We start from the raw sequence: 23,257 nt of genomic DNA on the forward strand, positions 1-23,257 counted from the left end.
GATCATGGGTCGGAACTGTACCAGCAAAAATAAATGTTATGGTTTTGTAGGCTTGAAAAAGAATAATATTCAACATAAAGTATGACAAGACTTATTCTGGTATGACAAGTTTAATGCAAGTTTTGCAAATTAGTGATACGCACTTAACATTATCAAATTTCAGAAGGAAGAAGAGTAAAAACTTTTATCCATGTTCTTCAATCCTGTAAAACTGAGTGATATAGACCATGTGAGGGTGAGATTTTCTATCACGCAATGCACTGATCATTCTTTATGTTTGTCAGTTACAAGCTGACACTTCCAAGCTTATAAACACCCCATGATTCCATCATTCTTCAAGCCACAAGCCCATATTTCTCAACATTCACAAACCGCTTATCGTAAATTCTGTGTGTTTGTGATCTGCAAACATTTCAAAATCACCTCTTTCCAGCATATTCTCATCTAAACATTCAGGGAACTCAGCACAGACTGACAGTCGCACCAGTTAATCTCCTTTCTTAAATAAACACACACTAATGTTTCTTACAGATCTTAACATTTGCACTGCGCTCTCAAATTATCTATAGTAAACAACATTGCACACAGTTCTTTCACCTTAATGACTGCCTGCCTACAGAATTTCTCATTGCAATGATAACTGCCTGATGATTAAAGAGTAGGAATGAAATGGACTGTGTAATGTACCAGTACATGTGGGATAAACATATTAGCCAATCAGCTTCCATTTAATCCCCTATGTTTGCTACACTCCATTAGAGATTTCAGTAACAAAACAGACACAAATTCTGGAAGATATAAACATGTATCATATGTTTAGTTACAGAGCAGATGTATAAATAAACAGACTGCATGATGGCAAATACTGTTTGTAAACAGCCTTCCTGCGGATTAAATCAAATCATCAAACATTTGTATGAAGGTAAAAATTCTCAGTGTCGAGGTCCTTTTCCAAAATGTAATCTTAATGTTAGAACTATTGTAGACTTGCAGATTTGCAATAATCAAGCAAGAAAATTATATAATGGATCACAGCTGTTGAATTTTTTATTTACTGACACACGCTTCAATATGGTAAGAATTGGCACTTTTTATGATACAGTTCATGAGAAGCATAACTCAGAAATTCTTGATCCAATAAATCTGAACATGAGACTGATCATAAACTGGAGGGAAGTTTGCACCAGTACCATACAATCAGTCATGGGCTGCTCATATCAGACCTCATGGGTATCTGTACGACCTCAACAAGTTCCCAAGATTACCAGTATGAGAGAGCACACAGGTCAGTGAGATTACCTACACTGGAAAATATTTCACACTTTCTTATCAATTTGTTTACACTTTTTTCATGTTTGGTACATCACATCACCACCTAATAAAGTGAAATTGATGTTCTTACTTAATATATCAACAATCCTACTCACACTTGCCAAATGTACAATATAATTCCACATATGAAAAACATGAATATTAAGCTGAAACCTTAGTTCGCAATGAGTACTGGTGGCTAGAGGTGAAAAACATATGAGAACAGGCTACAAAAGAGTAAGAAGTGGATAAGTATTAACGCTGCTAAAAATAACAAAGGGATACACATAGGATGCTGGAGACACAAAAGGGATACACATAGGATGCTGGCGACACGAAAGGGATAAACGTGGGATGCTGGAGACATGAAAGGGATAAACGTGGGATGCTGGAGACACAATTGGGATAAACATAGGATGCTGGAGACACGAAAGGGATAAATGTAAGATGCTGGAGACACGAAAGGGATAAATGTGGGATCCTGGAGACACGAAAGGGATAAACGTAGGATGCTGGAGTAAAAGTGGTGATGTGAGTGGAATGAGTGAACTAATTCCTATTATTATTATTATTATTATATTATCACATAGAAACTTGTGACACCTTGAAGTCTTGAAGCAGAGTATTGCTCTTTGGGTGAAATGAATTCCCACTTAATAAATGCTTTACTCTGGAACAAATCTCTGAACTAGCTGATTAGAACCCATTGTAATAAAGAAGTTGACTATCCATAGAACTTGGCTTTCTTTCAACATACCAGAATCAAGTATTCAGGTCTTGTACAGTACTTTTGTCTCAGTCAGGTGGGTTTCTGTCAAGTCTCCCTGCTTAACTTCTTACAGCTAATAACCAATTAACGACTGCACTGCTTTACGCTACACCAACATTTTCACAGCCACCTTAGCAAACTTAATTCTCCATCTTGACACAAAGTAGCTTCAAGCAGTTCCAGCCTAACCATGCATCTGCTTGAAGAACAGAAAGGCACTATAAGTGTCCAATCTCATTCCTATCAGATATCTGACACTAGGACCTAGTTCCACAGCAGTATAAACACTTTGACTACCATAAGTCTAGCTACAGTGTGGGAGTTACAACCATTGTAAAGATTGAAAGAGGCCATGCACACTTCCAGCTTGTGTGGTCAGGGCACGCGATTAGTGAAATGATAAAAGCCCATTACTTCTACATCAATACGAATGTCTTCATCATTTGAGCTGTTGTGTACATAACCTCCACGTGCAGGCTATCAGCTTACCTGGCCATCCAGCCACTGCATTCACCGCCAGATATGACCGGGAGGTAGAAGACAACGTCATATGAAAGACCACAACAGCTTATGAATCTGGGTCCCATTCCTCAAAGTGATTGTAGTGCTACCACTGTCGTAAGTCTATGTTAAAGTATGGAAGTTACTATCATTTTAGCATTTTACAGCTGTTGGTACATAGCAGATAGTTATCATACCATCGACCATCCACACTCAAGGCAGACAATATACAGAAGCAAGTCCTGTCTTCAAAATGTAAAGTATGTGCTCCACTATTATCATAACACTTGAAACATTCACCAATCAATCTCTGTCAGAGGCATATAAAAAAAAGTTGATAAAAGCAGTCTTAGCCCATTTTTACTTATGAGTCAGTCATTCCCTGAAATAACAACAGAAAATCACATCCTTTCAAGAACAAACAACTCCAAGGACAATTAGCTTGCAATCTAAACTTAGAACAGACATTTTTTTATTATTGATACCAGTAACCACCAATGAAAACCTAACAAAATGATAGACTTAAAAAGTACATATCTATTTGAAACAATCAACCCCCCAAATTCTCCCATGACAGACACCAATTCCATCCCAACCATCATCCTTCCTCTACTGCCAGTTGCTCTAAATGCATGGAGATACAGACACCAGCATGTTCCCACTTCCAAGCTACTTAAAACATCTCCTTCGCTAATTTTCCAAAGTTAACCTTGAAACTTTTCAGATAAGTTACCCGTTGGAAGTGACAGGAAAAAACCTGCTATTTGAGCATATTATGGGAGAACTCCTTGATGGGAGCAGCTTATCTCGTTTCAACAAACCTGATCCTGACTGAGGCATTCCTTCACTGATATGTACAGCCATAACTATAGTTACATCACGCTGTGGATGTTCTCCCTCTAGGCTGCAGATAACACACACACCCCAGCAGCAGGAGATACCCTATAGGAGATAAACATGGTGATACTGCCTTACTGGTAAATAGAGGAGAAACGGGGATCATTTTGGTAATCACCTTAGTTATGGTGAACTCCTTGTACTGTGGCACCTCAATAAATAACAAACACTTGCCATTGGTTCCCCTACTGGTACACACAGGAAAGTGTTGACTCTGCATTAAACATTACATTAGCAATTTATATCATCACACTTTATCACTGATTGCAAAGCAAGTGTGATGTTGTTGAAAGTTTAACAAGCATTCAATTTAGTATCAATATACAAACTCAAAGTATGATTTCATATCTATTTGTCAATATTGTATATTGGTATATTTAAAAGGTTACTGGACATTCGCTCAATCAACTAAACACTAAACATAAAGCAGGCTGATTTATATTTCAATTAGCAGAGTCAATATGAACAATACTGCAATATACAAATATATTCCACAACATAATATGCCATAGCATGTATAACACTATTGTGACTAGAAAAAATAAAATCAGAAGCCTTCCATTTCATGAATGAGGATTACTCTGAAGAGATATCAAGAGTGTAAAACCAAATATTTTTAGAACCATAGCATATTGTACTTAGCAAGATTTCTGATCTACAAACATGCAACCAGAGTGCCTTCATGATTCTATGCACAAGCTGATGAACACAAAAACAAAGCTACAAAACCTCCCATTAATGACAAGGCCATGACTGTAACAACAATGCCAGTGCCAACATCAACACCACAGACATCATCCAGATACTTCACAGCCAAGCACAACCCGGACACCTACTTAATTGTAACACAATTTGACTCTTTTCCATGTAACACCTCTGTAAATCTGTTTTTTCTGCTCCATTTGAAGTACATCGCCGGAAAAGCTACATTAATCTCGACCAGCATCAGAACATTACGTAAACCTTGGCAGTAGAATTAGTGAAGCAGCATACAAGGCAGCAGCGATGGATTTCTGCCTCAGCATCCCAAAAAACGGGGTTGGTTAAGAGGATGCATGCAGCATCATTTTAATGTTTCACACAGTGTGGTAAACAATCAATCAATCATACAGACCCTGAAACAAACCAAAAGAAGATTAAGACGTATACTTAGCAACCTATGCTTGTTACAAGACATGACTAACAGGATCAGGTGGTCAGACTCGCTGACTTGGTTGACACATCATCAGTTCCCGACTCTGTAAACTGGTGTTCATGCTGTTGATCACAGGATTGTCTGGTCCAGACTCAATTATTTACAAGCTGCTGAGATACTGCTGAAATATTGCTGAGTGTGATGTAAAACAAAACTGACTAAATCACTCACTCTTAATGATGTCATATGAGCTCAGACAAACAGATGAGTGGTTATTTTGCAGCTAAAAGTGTCAAACACCAAGTTAAGCATGGGTAGGGATGAACAGTAAGGTACAGGGTTGTCTTGAACAAAACATATCACTACACTGACTCAGCAGCTGCTGTCAAGACATCTGGAAAGTAGGATTGAATGTGGTCATAAAACGAATGTGCTCATAAAACCTTCCATACAAAAATCATTTTTTTTATGAGCATAATATGCAAACTATTGATGGCAGATGAATGGCATTATAGAAACAGAATGGGAGAGAGAGAGCTCAATGCAGAATGAGAAGTGGGTCTAATGAAAAGGGCTAAACTGAATTGTATACCAGCCCTGAATCAGGATATAAATTTTCAAAGGATAAATCCGAGTTCATTGATTCTGTAACTTAGCTTTACACAGAAATTGATCTTGAATTCTGAAATGTCACTTTTCTTAACATTTAATGCAACCTAGTACGACAGCAGTTGGAATCAACCCATCTCCATGTTCAGTAAAGGGAAACAGGCTTTACATAATAATTGGACACACACATGGCAAAATGTCAATGTGGCTTAGTACTGAAGGAAATGAACTGTCTGGAGCCTCAGACTCCAGTACTGCTTGTAGATGCTGGTGAAGGATGAGGTACATAGTCTGGGCTGGAGGAAAGCCATACTCACTTCTGTCCTCATCCTTCTCACTTAACCATGAAGCACTGATTACAGAACTCACAGAATGAGAACAATAACAGGACAAGGATACCATTATAACAACTTTGTGTAAAAATACAGCAGTTTGAATCTGTAGCCTTGCTTGGCTACCATGAACTGATCATCTGAACTGATCGTGGTGATTCTGATTTTTGTCACATATTTTTGTGAATATCATTCATTCATATAATTGGTAAAAAATATAATCATTGTTCTGCCAGTTATTGTACAAAACTGGTACACACAGGAACAGAAAATAATGACAAATTTCGGCACAGAATTCTGTACAGATCTTAGTTAGCTGCACCTAATAAAACATAAACTTACATGTACAGATGTCCACATGATGTTGAACAAAGTCACTTAAGATCTAGTGACTATTTTTGCATCAGTATGTCAGTAATACAAGATTTCAGCTTAATGACACAGATGAGTCTTACAGTGTTCCTTGTACAAATTAAAGTAAAACATACTTGGACAGGTATCATGGTGAGTGAGTTTAGTTTTACGCCACCTTTAGCAATATTCCAGAAATAACACATCGGGGACACAAGAAATGGGCTTCACACATTGTGCCCATGTGTGGAATCAAACCCGGGAATTCCATATGCTGCATGAATGCCTTAACCACTAGGCTACCCCACAGCCCCTGTACAGGTATGCAGGTAACCACCAATGACCATGACATGAGATTCAAACCTGTGGTGGGTGTGCAGATCCTGGCAAGAAGTACATCAACAATATCATGGCAGGGGGATGCAAAAAATGGGCTTCACACATTGTACCCATGTAAGAACATGGGTCTTCACCATGAGAAGTGAAGACATAACCACCGCCTTTGGCTACCCCAACAACCCTTCTCTGATGTGACCTTTATTTTCTGTGTAGAGTGTAACGATCATGAATGTTTGAATATTGAAAACTGGTCCAAGAAAATGAACTGGGTTAAAAGTAGTATTTGAACAAAGTAATGATCAGCCAATTCTGACATGGTAAAGAACACAAACATGTCTTAGACCACAGAGTCAACTATTCTCACATTTTAAACCTAAAATATATTGGTCTGTGACAAGACTATTGGTACTATTAATACCATGACCCTCCTGAAGATGAAACTAGCACCATTTATCACAAACAGGCATCAGGGACACATCTTTAAAGCACCAACACTGACCTGGAAGACAGACAGCTCAGCCTGTAATAATAACAAGGCAACAAGGAATGTTCTCAGCAACATCTATCAATTTCCCCCATCTTTATTATTCTTGAGATCAAAGCCAGAAACACAAACATGACTTTACATAGGAAAATAATACTTTAAAATACCCTCTTGTCTTACTGGCTACATGCTACTGCCAAACCCTTGCTGGAAATGATATAAATACTCTTGTTTATGCAACTCATGTACTTTAAGGCAAGAAAATAGTTTACCCACTGAGTAAACACAAACGTTGTGTGCAGCATTGTAAATGTTACATTTCTGCGTGATGAGAGAGTATCTGTGATGGAGTTGTGTTTGGGATGAAAATATATAGATGGGTGGTAAATCTTTGAATAACTGCTGATGGAAGCAAGATAAAAAATACCATCTAACATGTATGTCAAAGATATCACCTAATCTATGACCTGTTTTTCCAAATTGTCTGTCAATAATGAATGTCCGAAGTGAGGATATAACAACTGGAACTGTGTTTGTTCACTGTGTAATGACATACTCAGCAATGTTCTATCTGTATGATAGCTCCATGTAAATAATTCAGTTTGGGCCAAACTAACAGGTGATTTATAACCAATGATAAACAGCATTGCTGACTGACTGGGTTGTGTTTTATATCACTTTCAGCAATATTCCTCCAATATCAAGGCAGGGGAGACCAGAAACAGGCCTCACACACTGCACTGATGAGGAAAATCCAATCCAAGTTTTAGGTATGACGAGTTAACACATTAACCACATGGCAACCAACTCTACTGGCCATATTCAACTGCATCAGGACATAACGACAAGCCATCAGTGAAGTCAAAGAGCCTGAGCACCACGTTATCCAAATGTTACAACAGTTTTTACAAAACAAACCATTTCAAATGTCATTACAGACTTCAGTTATATCTTAAAAATACCTGAACACATATATCATGGCTCACAAAAGAAGACTAAATGCAGAAAATGGCATTTCATGTTTCAGAAACCAATCTGATTAATATGTACTCACTTCAGTACTCATTCATATTCATAAAACAGTCCACTTCTAACATAAATCTTTAATACAGGGCAACAAGCACATATTCCCTCTTAACACAGAAACAAAAGTCATCCGGATAAAATTTAACAATGCTATTTGATCTGATAGTCAACATGCAAACAGGTCAAATTTCGCTCAAGAGGTCTGTAATAATCACTTGGTTGCCTTCTCCATGAATAAACAATGTCAAACTCACAACACCAACTGTCAGACACAGAGTAGCTTGTGTGTCAATACGTCATCGCACTTTATATAATGTCCCTGTATTGAACACTTATGGTGTGTACATTCACTGTGAATGTCGAGTGATATACCTGTTGTTGTCAACACAATGGGAACTTACAATAGACCTCAGAAAACTCCTGACTGTCACCAGGTAAACAGGACAGCTGATCTACATGAATGTAATGTGTACATACTCATTCCATAAACATACCCATTAGTAGATCTCGAAGTGACACGTTTAGAAGAAAAGATTATAAGTGAACTTTGTAACCTTCAAACAAAGCTAACCACTAAGGTCAACACAGGTCAAGATTAATGCCTTTCCTCTAAAAATTCATAACATTCATAGAATTATGCAATCACCTTTAAAATTTAAATTCTTTTTACCACAAGAATAATTTATAATGTATGAATCAACACAATAGATTAATCCTTAATAAACAGCTTATTGGTAACATAGTCTTTGTGAGTACACATACATGTAACTTGATATCAACATAATCGGTATACCTATATACAAGTCCACATTTACACATGAAAATTCACAAAAAGGAACAAACTATTTTCAAACTATGTCTTTAAGATCTACAGAGACTATAGGTTATAAAAGGCTGAAGCAAAGCCAACACTGATCACGAGTGAGTGAGTGAGCGAGTGAGCGAGTATGATTTCATTCACTTTTTAGCAATATTCCGGGAGTATCAGGGCAAGGGACACCAGAAATGGGCTTTACATATTGTGCCCATGAGGGGAATCAAACCCTGGTCTTTGGCGTGACAAGAAAACACATAAACCTCTAGTCTTTCCTACTGCCCATGAGCCTGCAACAGCATTGAACTGAAACTATTTGTTGTCTGGTACATCCAGTTCCGACACATTTATGTACTGACACATCAGTTATACTGTATCATGATCTGAGCTGGCATAAGTATGTCTATGGCAAAAATAAGAATTATCATTGATAAATAGCTGACATTATATCATGGAAGCTCCGACCTTGTGATATTGTAAGTAATATACATAATATGATGATATACAATGGATACTCTATATCATCATCCACTTTGTAATTCACCAGATAAGCCTTTTGAGCACAACACTGGATTTGTTGATATGTTATTTCTGATGACAGTAAGATGCATCATCACTGGGGAATATATTTATAGGATCACTGATTACCCCACAGATGACCTGAGACCTCGGAATTGCAAAGGGTGTTATTGTGAGGGGTGACTGTATATGACAAAGCTGACTGCTTGGTAAATCATATAAGAATGAATGTTATCAAACACTCAGCAGTATGCCAGCTGTCTGACTAAATGTAAATAATCAAACTAAAGTGGGAAAAACAGTGGGTTTCTACAGAAATCATTTCAGATAGTGTAATGATTCAACCCTCAACAGTAAGCGTCAACTATTCTACCTTGTAGTAAGTGAGAGAGTTTGGCATTACGCTGCTTTTAGCAATATTCCATCTTTTTTACGGAGAGGGACAGCAGACATGGGCTTCACACACTGTACCTAAGTGGGGAATCAAACCTGGATTTTTGGCATGATGAGCAAATGCTTTGACCACAAGACTACCCCACCAACTTGGAATGACGAAAAACATGCTGCAGTACATTCACCATTTGAGTATTCTAACAATTCCTTTAGAGAATAATTTACTTCTTTATGATAAAAGTACAACATGTATCTCAGCTTCAGCATCATTTATTTCACTGGTCACAGCCACTGAAAAAAAAAATTGGCTAAACCATTTGAGCACTGACAGCAATTACAAACACTTACCATCCACTCACTTTCTTTTTCATTTAAAAGGGGCAAAAATAAAATCTCTGAATTTAAATATATTTTCAAAATAATTACAAATTTGTGGAAAGACATGTTTCCAGTGTAATGCTAAACTAGCTTGGGTTAAACATTGTACTTCATTATATACTGGTTGCTTCCAACACTGACACTCATTACCAATTTGATGGTTTCTTCTAAGGAAGAACCCCCACAAACCAAGGAAAGGAATGGCCATAAATAAGTGTACGCCAACATACCAGAGATCTCCATATACTATCACAGCACGTACCTCCAGTAAGTGCATTGCTACAAGTATGTAAAACAGTCCTGGGAGGCCTCAGTCCAGATCTGGTTGGCTATTCTCGAAACATTCGTAACCTTACGAACTTCTTATACCCATTCTTAACACATTGGCTACGATCAAAGTTACGAATTCTTAGGGCTATGACCATTTCGAGAATGTAATCTTGGCGCCATGACTGTCAAAAGTCTATTGTAAAGTATGGAGGTCAGATCATTTTCACACAAAGATCATTTCATGAAATGGAACCCTGAGCTTAATACTTGGAACCTAGTCTATCTCACGATGGCAGAATTATGTGACTTTCTATTCAACCTAACCCTTTCTATGATGCAAAACAGCAAAATTGTGAGCAAGTGAGAAAATCAGTTTTTACACTGCTTTTAGCAATATTCCAGTAATATCACAGCTGGGGAAACCAAGAATAAGCCTCCTGTGGGGAACTGAACCCATGTCTTAGGAGTGACAAGTGGATGCTTTAACCACTAAGCTACCCCACTGCCCTATGCAAAAAGATTTTCCTTAGGTTCAGAATCTCCCATCTGACTGGGACTGGGACTCCATTAAAAATTGTTTGGGAGTTCTTTGGTTCTAAAGACAGGAATAATCTCCACAACAAGTGTCAACAAATCAGGTCTCCTCCTATCCTTGTAGATTAATGTATTTTTGGTGAGTAAGAGGCACTTGTTTCCTATTGGTAATGATTTCACAACAGCTGCCATCCAACATTTGTAAGCCTATGATAAACTATGGCATTACAACAGGTTGTAATATTATGGACACTGGAGACCGGGACACTGGACTATACAGTCACAAATGGAAGGCTCTGTGAAATACAAGGCCATATGAAGGACCTTCGTCAAATACATGGTGCGGGACCTCAGTGAATTACAAGGACAAACATAAGATCTCCAATACCTATACTTCTATGGAAGTTCCTGGATCATTGTGAAGTAAGAGATGATGGCAGCACTTGTGGACAGCACAAGGAAGCAAGGACCATTATAAAGTATGAAGAAGTTACCATGGTGAAGCACAGTGACATATATATGATCACTGTTAAGGTCTATGTGCAGTAAAGGACCACTGTGAAATGCAAAATGAGTGCAGCACCTATGTGAACTACAGCAACATAGAAAGGACCATTATGAAGTATAAACACAAATACAGGACCTATGAGTGAGTGAGTGAGTGAGTGAGTGAGTGAGTGAGTGAGTGAGTGAGTGAGTGAGTGAGTGAGTGAGTGAGTGAGTGAGTGAGTGAGTGAGTGAGTGAGTGAGTGAGGTTTATGCTTTTAGCAATATTCCAGCAATGTCACTGCCGGCGCCATCAGAAATATGTTTCACATATTTTAACCATGTAGGAAACCAAACTCAGAAACAAATGATGGACATAAGTGAAGTACAGTGGCAAACACAGGAGTTAAGGCTCTAGTGTCAAGTCTACTCAAAGGATCTGAGATGTAGAACATGTTTCGTTTCCAAGCATCATGCTTGGCTTGAACAGAATAACCTCTCCCTTTCTGCTGACTGCTGCTGTCTGCCTGAAGTTGATGTATGGCTACTGGCCCTGCTGTAGCTGCCAGGAACAAATGGACACCTTCTCACAACTGACTGTCTGGCAGACATGGAATAGGAAGCCCCTTTCCATAACAAATCAATAAGAAACCTATAGATACCACACCATCATTTCCTGTCTTCTTAACAGAAATAACTGCAGTTTTGCTATATGCATTTGAGATGCCGTCTGTAGATGCAAAAAGGATTCTTCATGGGATTCGAGATAACATAAATTAACATGTACTCGACAGACATGAAATCATGAATTCATCTTTGCCACATTCACAGGCTTCCTTTCGGAATGAATAATGATTTTACCATCATGATTCACACAAATGTCTGGAATTTAGTCAGTTATAGCATGCATTTATTCATGTTAGAGTGCTACATCAGACATATGTCCTTTTTCTGAGTTGGTACAGACTGATCTTCTGGAGATAATTTCATCAAGACTGTGCAACAAAAGTATTTATTTTGGGGTAATAATCCTCATTTCCGTTTTCCTTCATAATGGGCTGAACATTACACCTTTAAAATAAATATCCAATGAATACCTGTTTTAACATGAGGAACCTGTCAATACCTAATGCCTGCCCTATAGTCTTATTGCTTACAGCACATACAAAAACAGGACTCCTGCTTAAGCCACTGTCTCTGGCTCACATCAACTGCAGAACAAAAACCAGGCCCTAAAACCATTCCAGACTAAAATCACAGTAGCTTTCAATTATGGATCAAGTAATTTGTGTTCAAGACTACAACTGCTTTAATGGTAAAGTTTTCTTTGTGAACGCCATTCCGCTTCGACTACCCAAAGCAGTTGCATCCCCACCACCACCCAAATCAATAACCATTCCACTAGCAACTATGGCCATCTCGAATGCAACACAAAACCAAAAGCACGCCAATCATCCATTGCACCACCATTTCTTTCAGGAATACACTTCTTGCATTATGTGTACAGGAATCACCTTCGGTAATTTGAATCGTCATGGTAATGATACAACAAAATGGCTGCAGAAATTAATGATCATGTTTCTCCTGTTCTGGTATCCTGTTGTTTAAGATTTATCCGTACCTTTACCAGCACTGTGTTTGCTACTTGGCCTTCATGTACAAAATGTGATCGTGAACATTTCCCGTACATCACAATTTGGGTGAAATGGCATGAAGTCACCTGATCAATATGCTTCTAGAACATAACACCACTCTAGGCAATATTTCAGCAATATGACGACAATGAAGATGAGAAATGCGCTTCACACACTGTACCCATTTTGGGAATTGAACCTGAGTCTTTGGCCACTAGGCCATCCCACTGTCCCAAGCAAGCTACTGTGGAACCTGCCACGATAAGCAGGGGACATAATGACTATCAGGACATCTTAAACAGGACAATTAAAACACATGCCCTACACATGCTACAAGCATGAACAGTTACTTAAGGGTAATATTGCTTTGAACAATATAATAGTTACATTACACAGTGTGTCAGCTTGTCTTGGGACTAAATCCTCAAATCTTTAACACTTCAGCTGTTGACAGCTTTTGTGAAACTCCTTAGCACTGGCATGGTCCTTACAAACCTAGAAACATATTCAGGGATTTGAACCTGTGATGATGCCCCTTGGCCTAGCAAAGGGAGACAACTGCAGACTGAGGCACCATCTAGATATCAAGGCAAACAGACATTCAGCTGCACCCTTGTTACATCAATATATGCCATAGAGGTGAAAGGATGCTCATCTTTTTTTCTCCACTAGTTTGCTATACATGGATTCATGGGGATAGAAAGGATTTGGGCGACAATTGTACAGCTGAAATATCGTTGACTCACTCTTTGATTCTAGATTAGCATCATGCTGATACTTTCTTGAAAGCAGTTGGGTAAGCTTGTTGTTGACTCATCCTCCACAAAGACATGGATCAGACCTGGGTCAGATGCCTCACCTGGGAACAATGGGAGCAGCCAATCGTTGTTGTCCTCTCACAGCACAACACCTCAGACTTCCCCTTGTGAATCAACAGCTTGCCTTGCACTATGTTGCATATGTTAAGATTAGAGCTAGCTGTGAATAAATCATGACCATATAGTCCAGACAGAAACCAGTAAATTATAAAATGTATGTTTTTGTAAACATCCTGTACAGCACACTCATTGCTGTCAAACATCAGGGTAGAACTAAAAGCATGGAGCTTTGATGTTGAATATATGCTGTCATCAGTCCACTTTGCGTGTCAAGCTTCTGTGACTTACATGTTCATGATGTACAACCTACTCTTAGTTGTTTAATACACACCAGATATTGATCTTTATCTACAATTGTTTTGTAACTTAAAGCTGTACCATTCATTCATAAAAAAGAAATTAACACATTTCCATAATATATTGAATCAAAGAAACTTTTAAGATATATCTGTTTGGAAGGTGAAGGTGTAAGACAGAAATTAAATATGATGCTCTGTCAAATGCTCTGAGCATTTCTCACGATAGTTACAGACAGGGCAGACTCTTATCATGTAATCAGTATGATCATGATATAATCAACATCTTACTTGCACAAAGCCAAGCTCTATTTCAGTTGGAAGCGATTTCTATCTATAGGTACAGGTACAGCAACATGCCAATCCAAGAACAAACAAGGAACATGACATGATCCTGCACATGCTCTCAAAGATGCTTGTGTACTTGACCAGGTGAGAATGTTCTTGGCAGGCAGTTGGAGGGGGAAGCCCAACTACTGGCTCAAGACTGAGGCTGAAGTCCCCATGCAGTGATGTAGTAGAGGGGTTGTTTTGTAGAATTAACAAGGGCTATGCATGCATGTTCACTCAGGTGAGGAAGAAAGGTAGAATGGGTATAAAGTATGAGTTTGAGCCAGGGAATGAAAAGGGTCAGAAGTTGAATGTGTTGGTTCAGGGAGTTGGACATATGGAGTCAGGGAGTTGAATGTAAGGGGGCATGGAAGGGGGCCTAATTGTACTATGGGTACGTAGCATCTAGACACATAGAAGGCATGGTCAGGAAGAGATGAGACTGGGGTCTGGGAGTTGGGTGTGTGAGGGTCAAGGAGTTGGATGTGTGGGAGATGAGGGAGTCACCGGTGATAGTGGGGTGGGTGGGGTTTTGGTGGAGGTAGGGGTCAGGAAGTGGGCATAACGAGTAAGGGTTGTGTAGAGGTCAGGGAGCTGAATGAAAGTAAAATGTTGGTCATTTAAGGATCTGGATCTGGATCTGGAAGCTGTCACTGATGTCAGGGAGTTGAATGTGTGGGATGAGGGAAGATGGACAATGTGTATAGAAGGTAAAAAGCCTATCTGGAAGATATGTAGACTAGGGAGGGCATGGTCAGAGAGACCAGAGACATGGTACGGCTTGTATAGTCTTTCACTCTTGGTGCTGAAAGGTCAGCTGGATGAAAGACCCCTCACACAAAGGTGTGACATGATCATTTGTAAGAAGTCAGAAGGTACCGGGCAAGTCACTCAGCATTCTTAAGCTGTCGTTACTTACAGTCTGTACTCAGTGCTGCCTGTCAGGAGGAGCTAGGGCATACATTATTGACTAGAACCACTCCAGGAGACCTTCCCTACATAGCCACACTACCTGAATATACAAGCACTGAATTACCACCCAACTGTGACTTTTTCAAAGATCCCAATGACATCTGTACCAGTGTGGTTCATTTGGATCAGCCTACCTTAGAAATGAGTAAATGTAACGAACAAAGGGTGGTAATATATGACCTAATCCGGAGAAGACTGTTCTTTATCCGGATGTCAATGACACAACACATGTAAGAAAAACTGCCACGTAATCTCAGGGATTTGCAATGAGGGTGGGAGACAAATCATGCTAAGGGCCATTTATTCAGAAACATTATTTTATCTACAAGGATTTTATTTAAATCATCAGAGAGTTACAACTGCCAGGAACATACCCTACTTGAAACATACACCAAAACAAAAGTTGAACAAGACAGTCATACCTTCAAAATAAAAATTTGTTGAAGCAAGCCATTTAAGCAATACTTTTCAACAAGCAGAATACATAATGTCAAAATGTCAACTGAAGAAAAGAATTCAAATCTTTTCTATTTTTTTTTCTTTGGGAAAAAGAGGAAGGGAGAAGACAAGAAACAAAATTTTTTTTACCATAAACGTCTCAAATATTGATTTAGAAATGTCAAATACTTTTTGACAAACAAAATACAAAATGTCAAAATGTCAACTTGTAATTCAAATGCATTTGGGTTTTTAAGAAGCGAGGAAGGGAGGTGAAATGGAAAACAATTATAACAATTATTAAAAAATAATCAAAATCTGAAATATCGCTGTAGAACTGGCAGTCTTTGAGAAAATGATTTTGTCCACAAGCATGCATCTCTTATAAGCTCTCTGGCAAGATGTATGAATCCCCAACTTGGCTTATTTTAATGAAAAGCATGTCTACCACTGCCAGCAAGATAGACACTGCTACTTAAGAAGATGGCATTCTGTCACCATTAAAATACTCATTCACTTTATAAAATAGCAGTCTTGGAAGGAAGCCAACTTATTTAAGGTCTCAGGAATCATCATTCACTGTCCCTAATTTTTGCTTCATTTGTTCGATCACACTTCCAATCTAGCGAAGAATTCCAGTTGGGTGGGCTGCATTTTGACCAAGGAAACGCTTCCAGCTTTTCTGACAAATTCATTCGATTAGGAGTCATTAATAATGCCAAGAAACACCAAAAACCCAGTGTAGGATCCAGGGTTAACGATGAGTCTTGGTGCTCAAAAGATTTGAATATCAAAATGCAGATTGGCAAGGACAGAGATTTTCAGATAAAAAGACCAAGAGTATATGAGTCATATGGGAAAAATTAATATTTTACAAATCAATTATTTAATGACATGTTACTTGCTTTGATAAATTCTGAAATCATATCAATAAGGCAAGGATAATGATTTCTGTTTTAAATATTTGCTAGTGAAAGGCAGGTTTAGCATCAATCACAGAATTCCCAACTACAGTTGCTATTAAATCTACCATGATGTGTTAAGCTAATACATACTACATGAATCACTTAGTCCAGTCATGTGTTATAATATTCAAATGTGTGTAGGGTTCTCTGTTATACGGAAAATCTAGAATAAGTATGATTCACATGTGCCCAAAGCAATATTCCTCCAGGCATTACAGTCCAAATGGTTCGATATGAAACGTGTAAAGTTTATGCAAATAATGGAACAAATTCTTCATATGACAGATCTTAATCAATTACAGTTCTCATGATGAGTCATATCATTAAAGTCTGAATACTCTGTGAATATTCTCATGCCACCAAAATGCTACATAATGTTATCTGAGCCAAGATCCTTGAATAATGTCACTGCATTTTGTTAAAATCAGCAAGCAATGAGCGCTGGATCCTATGGCAATATAATGTCTTGATATTTGATCTCAGTACAGTTTTGTACATCAAGAAATTTGTAAAAACATACCATCTGTAACAAAACAAAAAAGAGGAAATATCTCCAATGGAGCCATTTAGATCATCAGCTATCAACGGAAACAGGAAACTGATCTATGACATAAAATACACTGTGCATTTTTTCATTACTGCTTCATTTTAAGACTGGTTTTTATTAGAAGCTCGGCCTTTATAAGAGATGAAGACATCATTTGAAAACCTTTGCCTATACCCAGCCCTTACAGAGGCCCAAGTTATCAATGATGAAGCCTATATTTCCAAGCTTTTTCCCCAAAACCACTCCTTACCAGAGGTTTATTTTCAAACCAGCAATAAATGAGACAGATATTTCAAATTGAAATCTTTGTATTTTCACTTCAGTGGGTAATCTCACTGCAGGTCAGTCAATATCAAATATACAAGGGCAGAAAGAGGCAATAATGAAGTTATTTCTAGGCCCTGATGTCAGTATTTCTTTGAACACTCCTGGTAGCAGACCGACCATCCATTGATTTCTCGCCAGGCAAGAAATCCAGTTTGAAACAGAAGCACTGTCTTGCAGGATGTTAAATTCTGCATTATCCAACTTATAAACAAAATACCAAATTTCTTTGTCAATAAGCACCCTTAGTATTCTACTTCCTTCACATATTTCTGTTTCAGTGTTAGTGGAATAGGAGAGTGGTAAAAGTGTTGGATGACAAAGACATGTTCCATATTATCCACTTTAGTGTCTATGAAAGTGTTAAGTCCATTGTTGGTGTTCTTCTTCTGTGTATGACTGGAGCAATACTCCTTCACTTCTTGTTTCTCATTATCTTACACTTTAATCTAATAGTTTGTACCAAACACTAAAACATACAAACAGTGGGAAGCAACACCTAGGACTCTCTATGGGATCCAACTTGGGTCCTTACCCTAAAAAGTGAGCACTGTAGCCACTGTGATAGATATCAAATCCCTGCAAGAGACAGTAAACAGACTGTGCCTACCTGTGTGATGACCTGCTGGTTAGTTTCTGCATAGTGTTTCACCATAATCCCTGATGAAAATAGAGCACTGAAAACAGATACATACACAACATGAAACAACATGGTCTGGATGTAAAAGAAGGTATTTCCTACATTCTTATGATGTAAAATCCCTAATCGCAGACAACAGTAAGTGTTCGTTAAAGCATTGCAGTTATGTCCACCTCAGTGATACAAACACTTTGTGGATTGGGTCCTTGAACGTCACACTTTTACACGCAGTGAGTGAAGTGAGTCTACCCCAATTTTGAACATTCTTTCAACATAACCTGGCTATTCACATGATTTAGAAAGAAAAGTCTCAGTGATGCAGGTCTTAGATTTTTATTTTTTTGGTCAACCCACAAGCATGGGTATTGGGCAAAAAGACTTTCAAATATTCTGGATGGATTCTGGTTTCTAAGATCACAAGTTCCTGGCCAGTACACTGCACAGTGAAACCAGGTGCCTTGGGAAACAGAGTTGTCTGCAGTCCTTGTTCTGACAATATACAAGTCTACTGGTCTTTTTGACTGCTATCACCACACTTTAATACTCGATGGGATGATGGATTTTTCCATTACTTGTACCACTACTTCCATTACTTCACCCATCTATCTTTCGTTAATGAATGTAACAAATAAGCATTTAACTTTTCTAGACACCAGGTGGCTGTATTGATCCCAAATCAGATGACATAATGGCCATTAATACTAAGGATTACCTAGTTTAGGTCAGAGAATGGATAGCTACTTAGGTATATAAGAAGATGATTTCATGGACATTATGGATCACTTCATAAATTAAACACCAGTACTTTACAAACGGTTTTAATTTTATCAAGGCCAGTAGCTAACTGTATGAGCCTCCTTTCTACCAGGCCACTGACAGAAAGACACACACACACATTTCAAATTAATTAGATTGACTGTTAATGTAGAAATGTACCTTAAAACAGTTTGTATGAGAGACATGTGTGTTTGATAATGAAATGCCTCGTGCTCCATATTTACATAATGTCTGGAAAATCTAATCTATTTTCATGGCAAAATACTTTTTTGGAGTCTCAAGTCATTATTAAAACTGCTTATTAAATTTATATTCCCTTTTCACTGAAACCAATTTGGTGGTGTTAACAAAAAATGTCTCTGATCATGCTGAAAAGGCTTAAAACTATACTTTCAGTTAAGAATACTTTAAATTTTGTGGACTGAAGAGATAAAATATTAACAATCCATTGTTATCTTCAAATCAATTTCAATGATTTTATGTACATCCCCTGTAACGTCTTAGCATATTAAACAAAATTCTTCAATCCATCAGCTATAAGCATATTGTACAAAATTGTTCAATCCATCAGCTATAAGCATACTGCACAAGATTCTTCAATCCATGTTTTCTTTACTTGCCAACTGGCATTGTGTACAAAATAAATTAGTGTCGATTGCTGTAAACAAAGTGCCTGTGTGATGTGTGCTGATCCTATCCCGACTTGTGTTCCTGGCTGACGGACACGGTTGATCCAGGGCACAGATATTGATTGGTCTGATTCATCAATGAACAACAACACACTGTTGCAATATGTGACATCATGTTGCAATAGACGTGTGATGGTTTCACCCATTAGGCGTTCATCACAAGACTTGATAAGATCCTGATATCAGAGATCAGCCATGGCAAATGGAATTGGATGTTGGATCTGACAGTGATAAGCTTCGACAAATAATCATGAAGTAGTAAAACAGACATGATATACATGACTGCACTTTCTTCCACATAAAACTAGGACGCTCACATCAAACGTAACTGTTGATGACTGACATTAGAAAACAATCATGAAATACACCCAATACTGTGCTTAATACACTGAAGACAACTAAATAAATACTTAAGTTGTGAAAAGGAATTATTTTGGCATTGGAGAAAAAAACTATAATTGCCACTATAAATTTGAGTAAATATCTTAGTATGAGAAATTGTCCGTACATGTTACCATACTTTCTACCATTTTACCATAAACATTACCATAAGTTGCTTGGCTTAATTTGAAAAGAATCATTATAAATAAAAAAAGACATGGTAAGTAATAAATGAATGACTTTTCTTACGCTAAGCAAATGGCGCAGAGACCATCCTAAGAATAGTTAAATACTGATATATTTTCTAGAAAGAATAGAAACGATGCAAAAGGCTGTAAACAACTCCACTATTTTAAATAAGAGTGAATGAGTGAGATTTAGTCTTAAGCATCACTCAGCAATATTCCAGTTATATGACGGCAGTCTGTACATAATCAAGTCTGGACCAGACAATCCAGTGACCAACAACATGAGCATCAATCTGTACAAATGGGATCTGATGACATCTGTCAACCAAGTCAGAGAGCCTGACCATCTGATCCCGTTAGTTGCCTCTTACAAGCATAGTTGCCTTTTATGGCAAGCATGGGTTGTTGAAGGCCTGTTCACGGGTCCATTTTAAATAAAAATATGCCGAGTTACTTTTGCCATTGAGTATACTTCCAGCTACTAGTGCTACATGTCATACTTACTCATTTCTCTCCAACTTGATCTTGTATCTTTTATTATCCAGTGTAAGTAAAAGTGTGACATGTTTGAAGTGCTCATGAATTCCCTGAAATAGAAAAAAGCCTCATGAAACATTATGTGGCTATTTTCTTGAAATATCATTCTTTTTACAGCAGCATCATAGTCAGGTCATGCCTGTATTACAGCAGTGCTTTGAGCTGCAAAGTCAAAATAGATCTCTAGTGAGTCTGTCAGACAGCATTCCACATTGTGGCATAGCATATGACATGCAACATATGACATGTAACGTGTGCGCATATGGCATGTAACATGTGCATTTGACATGTAACATGTATATAACTGCTGTAAATATGTAAATCTGCATGAATGCTACTATCTATAGGCACACTGAACTATGTGTGTTCTTTGTACAATACATTCGTGTACTGCATTGTGTTGGTACATACAGAACATTCCATCTTCATTTTGTTGCAACAGTGTGAAGGACCAATACTTTGGAGAAGGGTTATGACCTAATAAAGGCCTACTCCTGCCAATGATGGACTGACAAAACTACTTACATGGTGCCTCACTTTGTGCTCCTTGGTTGATATCCCCACCACTCGTTTGTCTCGTAACTGTTTCGGGTAGACGTACAAGTACGGTTTGGGGACACTGTTCACCATAATGCGATTGAATTCATACTCGTTGAGTAGCCCCGGGATATCCCGCGCTGAAAACAACAAACAACACTCATTAAGTAAGAGTAAACAGCCAAACAAACTTGTCCACAATGGGTCAGGGAAAATAATGGTGGATGGTGTAAGCAACAATCCGCAATACTGGGTTAAGCTGACCCACAATCAGTCAGACATTATGACCACCAAATACTCCTTCCAAACCCACTTAAGAATGCACAAAGGCAGCCACTGGGGGGAATATCACCAATGTCAAGGCCATATGATGTACTGCTGTTGAGAAAAGATGTGTTTTAAAAACAAAATCAATGTAGATCAATGTAACCTTGGGTCAGAGAGTACTCAGATAAAAACTTGTCTGTTCATCCTTTTCATCTGCTCTCATCTTGAAAGGTACTTGAACCATGCACATCCCCATTTCATGGTAATACCTTATCTTTATTACCTTACAACATGTACCAGATTAACTGTTGGGTCATATGCCCTTGTCTATCAACGCTGGCTGGGTTGCATTTTCCACATGTACAGTGTTGCGGAGACACATCACCTTAAATGTTAATAGGAAATATGTAACTGTTTGATCTTTCTAGAAGACAAATTTGCCTCATAAAACCGAGACAACAGCTTAAACATAATGATAATAATGAACAAAAGATAATGATGATTATGTTTTGTGTGTGTGTGTGTGTGTTATTCCAGCATAGAAGGTACATTCACATATGTATGGACAGCTGAATGGGCTTCTTGGTAAAAGAAAGTTCAAGACATGGACATTGGAAGCAAAGGAAAGTAGTGATACTTATGTTACATGATGTGATGTACCTGGTGGGGTAAACCAAGGATATGAGTGCCCATGTCATACCATGTTTACAACATGAGTGCCCAAAATGTTGGCATTTCTCAAGTGAGAGTGACGAATATATCGATATTCAGTGTCATAAATATAGTATGTTATGGGCACGATTATAATATTCTGTTTATTACCAAAGTCGTCAAATTCAGGAAAATGAACCCAAATCTACTTTCAAACACAGTCTTAAACCCCTAAATATGGAGAAATGAAGTCGTTCTTGAGTAACTTGTATTCTATAGACCAAAGTACAATTTTAGATACTTAATCCTTGCACATTTCATTTCTATAGAAGATATAATGCTATTGAAGGAAAGTATTCATTGCACTAATTCTATCCATACAAATCATATTGCTATAGAAGCTGTAGAGAGTGAGTGAGTTTAGTTTTACACCACACTCAGCAATATTACAGTTATATGGCGACGGTCTGTAAATAATCGAGTCTGGGCCAGACAATCCAGCGACATTTACAATAGTATCACTATGATGGGTTTGTGCAAGTGGGGCCTGGATAAGGCTGTGGCTAAAGTCACTGACTGCACAACTACTATTGCTTCCCATATCGCCTTCTTGATATACTGAATTTAGTTTCAGCAATATTCCAGCAATATCATGATGGCTGACACCAGAAATGGGATTCACATACTGCATCCATGTGATAATTCAAACCCAGGTATTTGAGCAAACACCTTAGTCACTAGGCTACCACACCAACCCAACTGTAAATGAACTCCGCCTCCTCCTAATCAATGGAGGATAATGATGGTCACAGCAGTTTTACAGCTCTGGAGCATGTTCTCCACAACAAGACAACTATAACAACAGTTCCTGGCCAAGCTGATGTATAACATGCTGGTACTCAGTGGCACTTGTAAGTCTGTGTTGTTCTCCAGCCCCAGCACCAGGTTTAGCCCTCTTCTATCAACAAGATAAGGCTGTGAAGACACAGATCACTAATTGTAGGGATCAATTTCTCCCAGGAGAGTGACAAGCAATAGACAGACGTGATTGACAACAC

The 23,257-nt window shown here is 38.2% G+C and overlaps 1 protein-coding gene across 3 annotated transcripts in view; it reads right to left on the bottom strand.

Moving 5' to 3' along the window:
- LOC137255254 (disintegrin and metalloproteinase domain-containing protein 28-like) overlaps positions 1 to 23,257 on the bottom strand; it is a 99,007-nt gene that overhangs the window by 58,083 nt on the left and 17,667 nt on the right. For all 3 annotated transcript variants that reach the window (XM_067792693.1, XM_067792694.1, XM_067792692.1), the window contains exons 2-4: positions 21,270 to 21,421; positions 20,712 to 20,794; positions 18,143 to 18,209 (exon numbers count right to left, since the gene is read on the bottom strand). In XM_067792693.1, the coding sequence (XP_067648794.1) occupies positions 18,143 to 18,209; positions 20,712 to 20,794; positions 21,270 to 21,421 (302 nt within the window). The remainder of the gene's footprint in view (positions 1 to 18,142; positions 18,210 to 20,711; positions 20,795 to 21,269; positions 21,422 to 23,257) is intronic.

This window comes from Haliotis asinina, chromosome 11, assembly GCF_037392515.1.
Source record: "Haliotis asinina isolate JCU_RB_2024 chromosome 11, JCU_Hal_asi_v2, whole genome shotgun sequence".
Classification (NCBI taxonomy): domain Eukaryota; kingdom Metazoa; phylum Mollusca; class Gastropoda; order Lepetellida; family Haliotidae; genus Haliotis; species Haliotis asinina.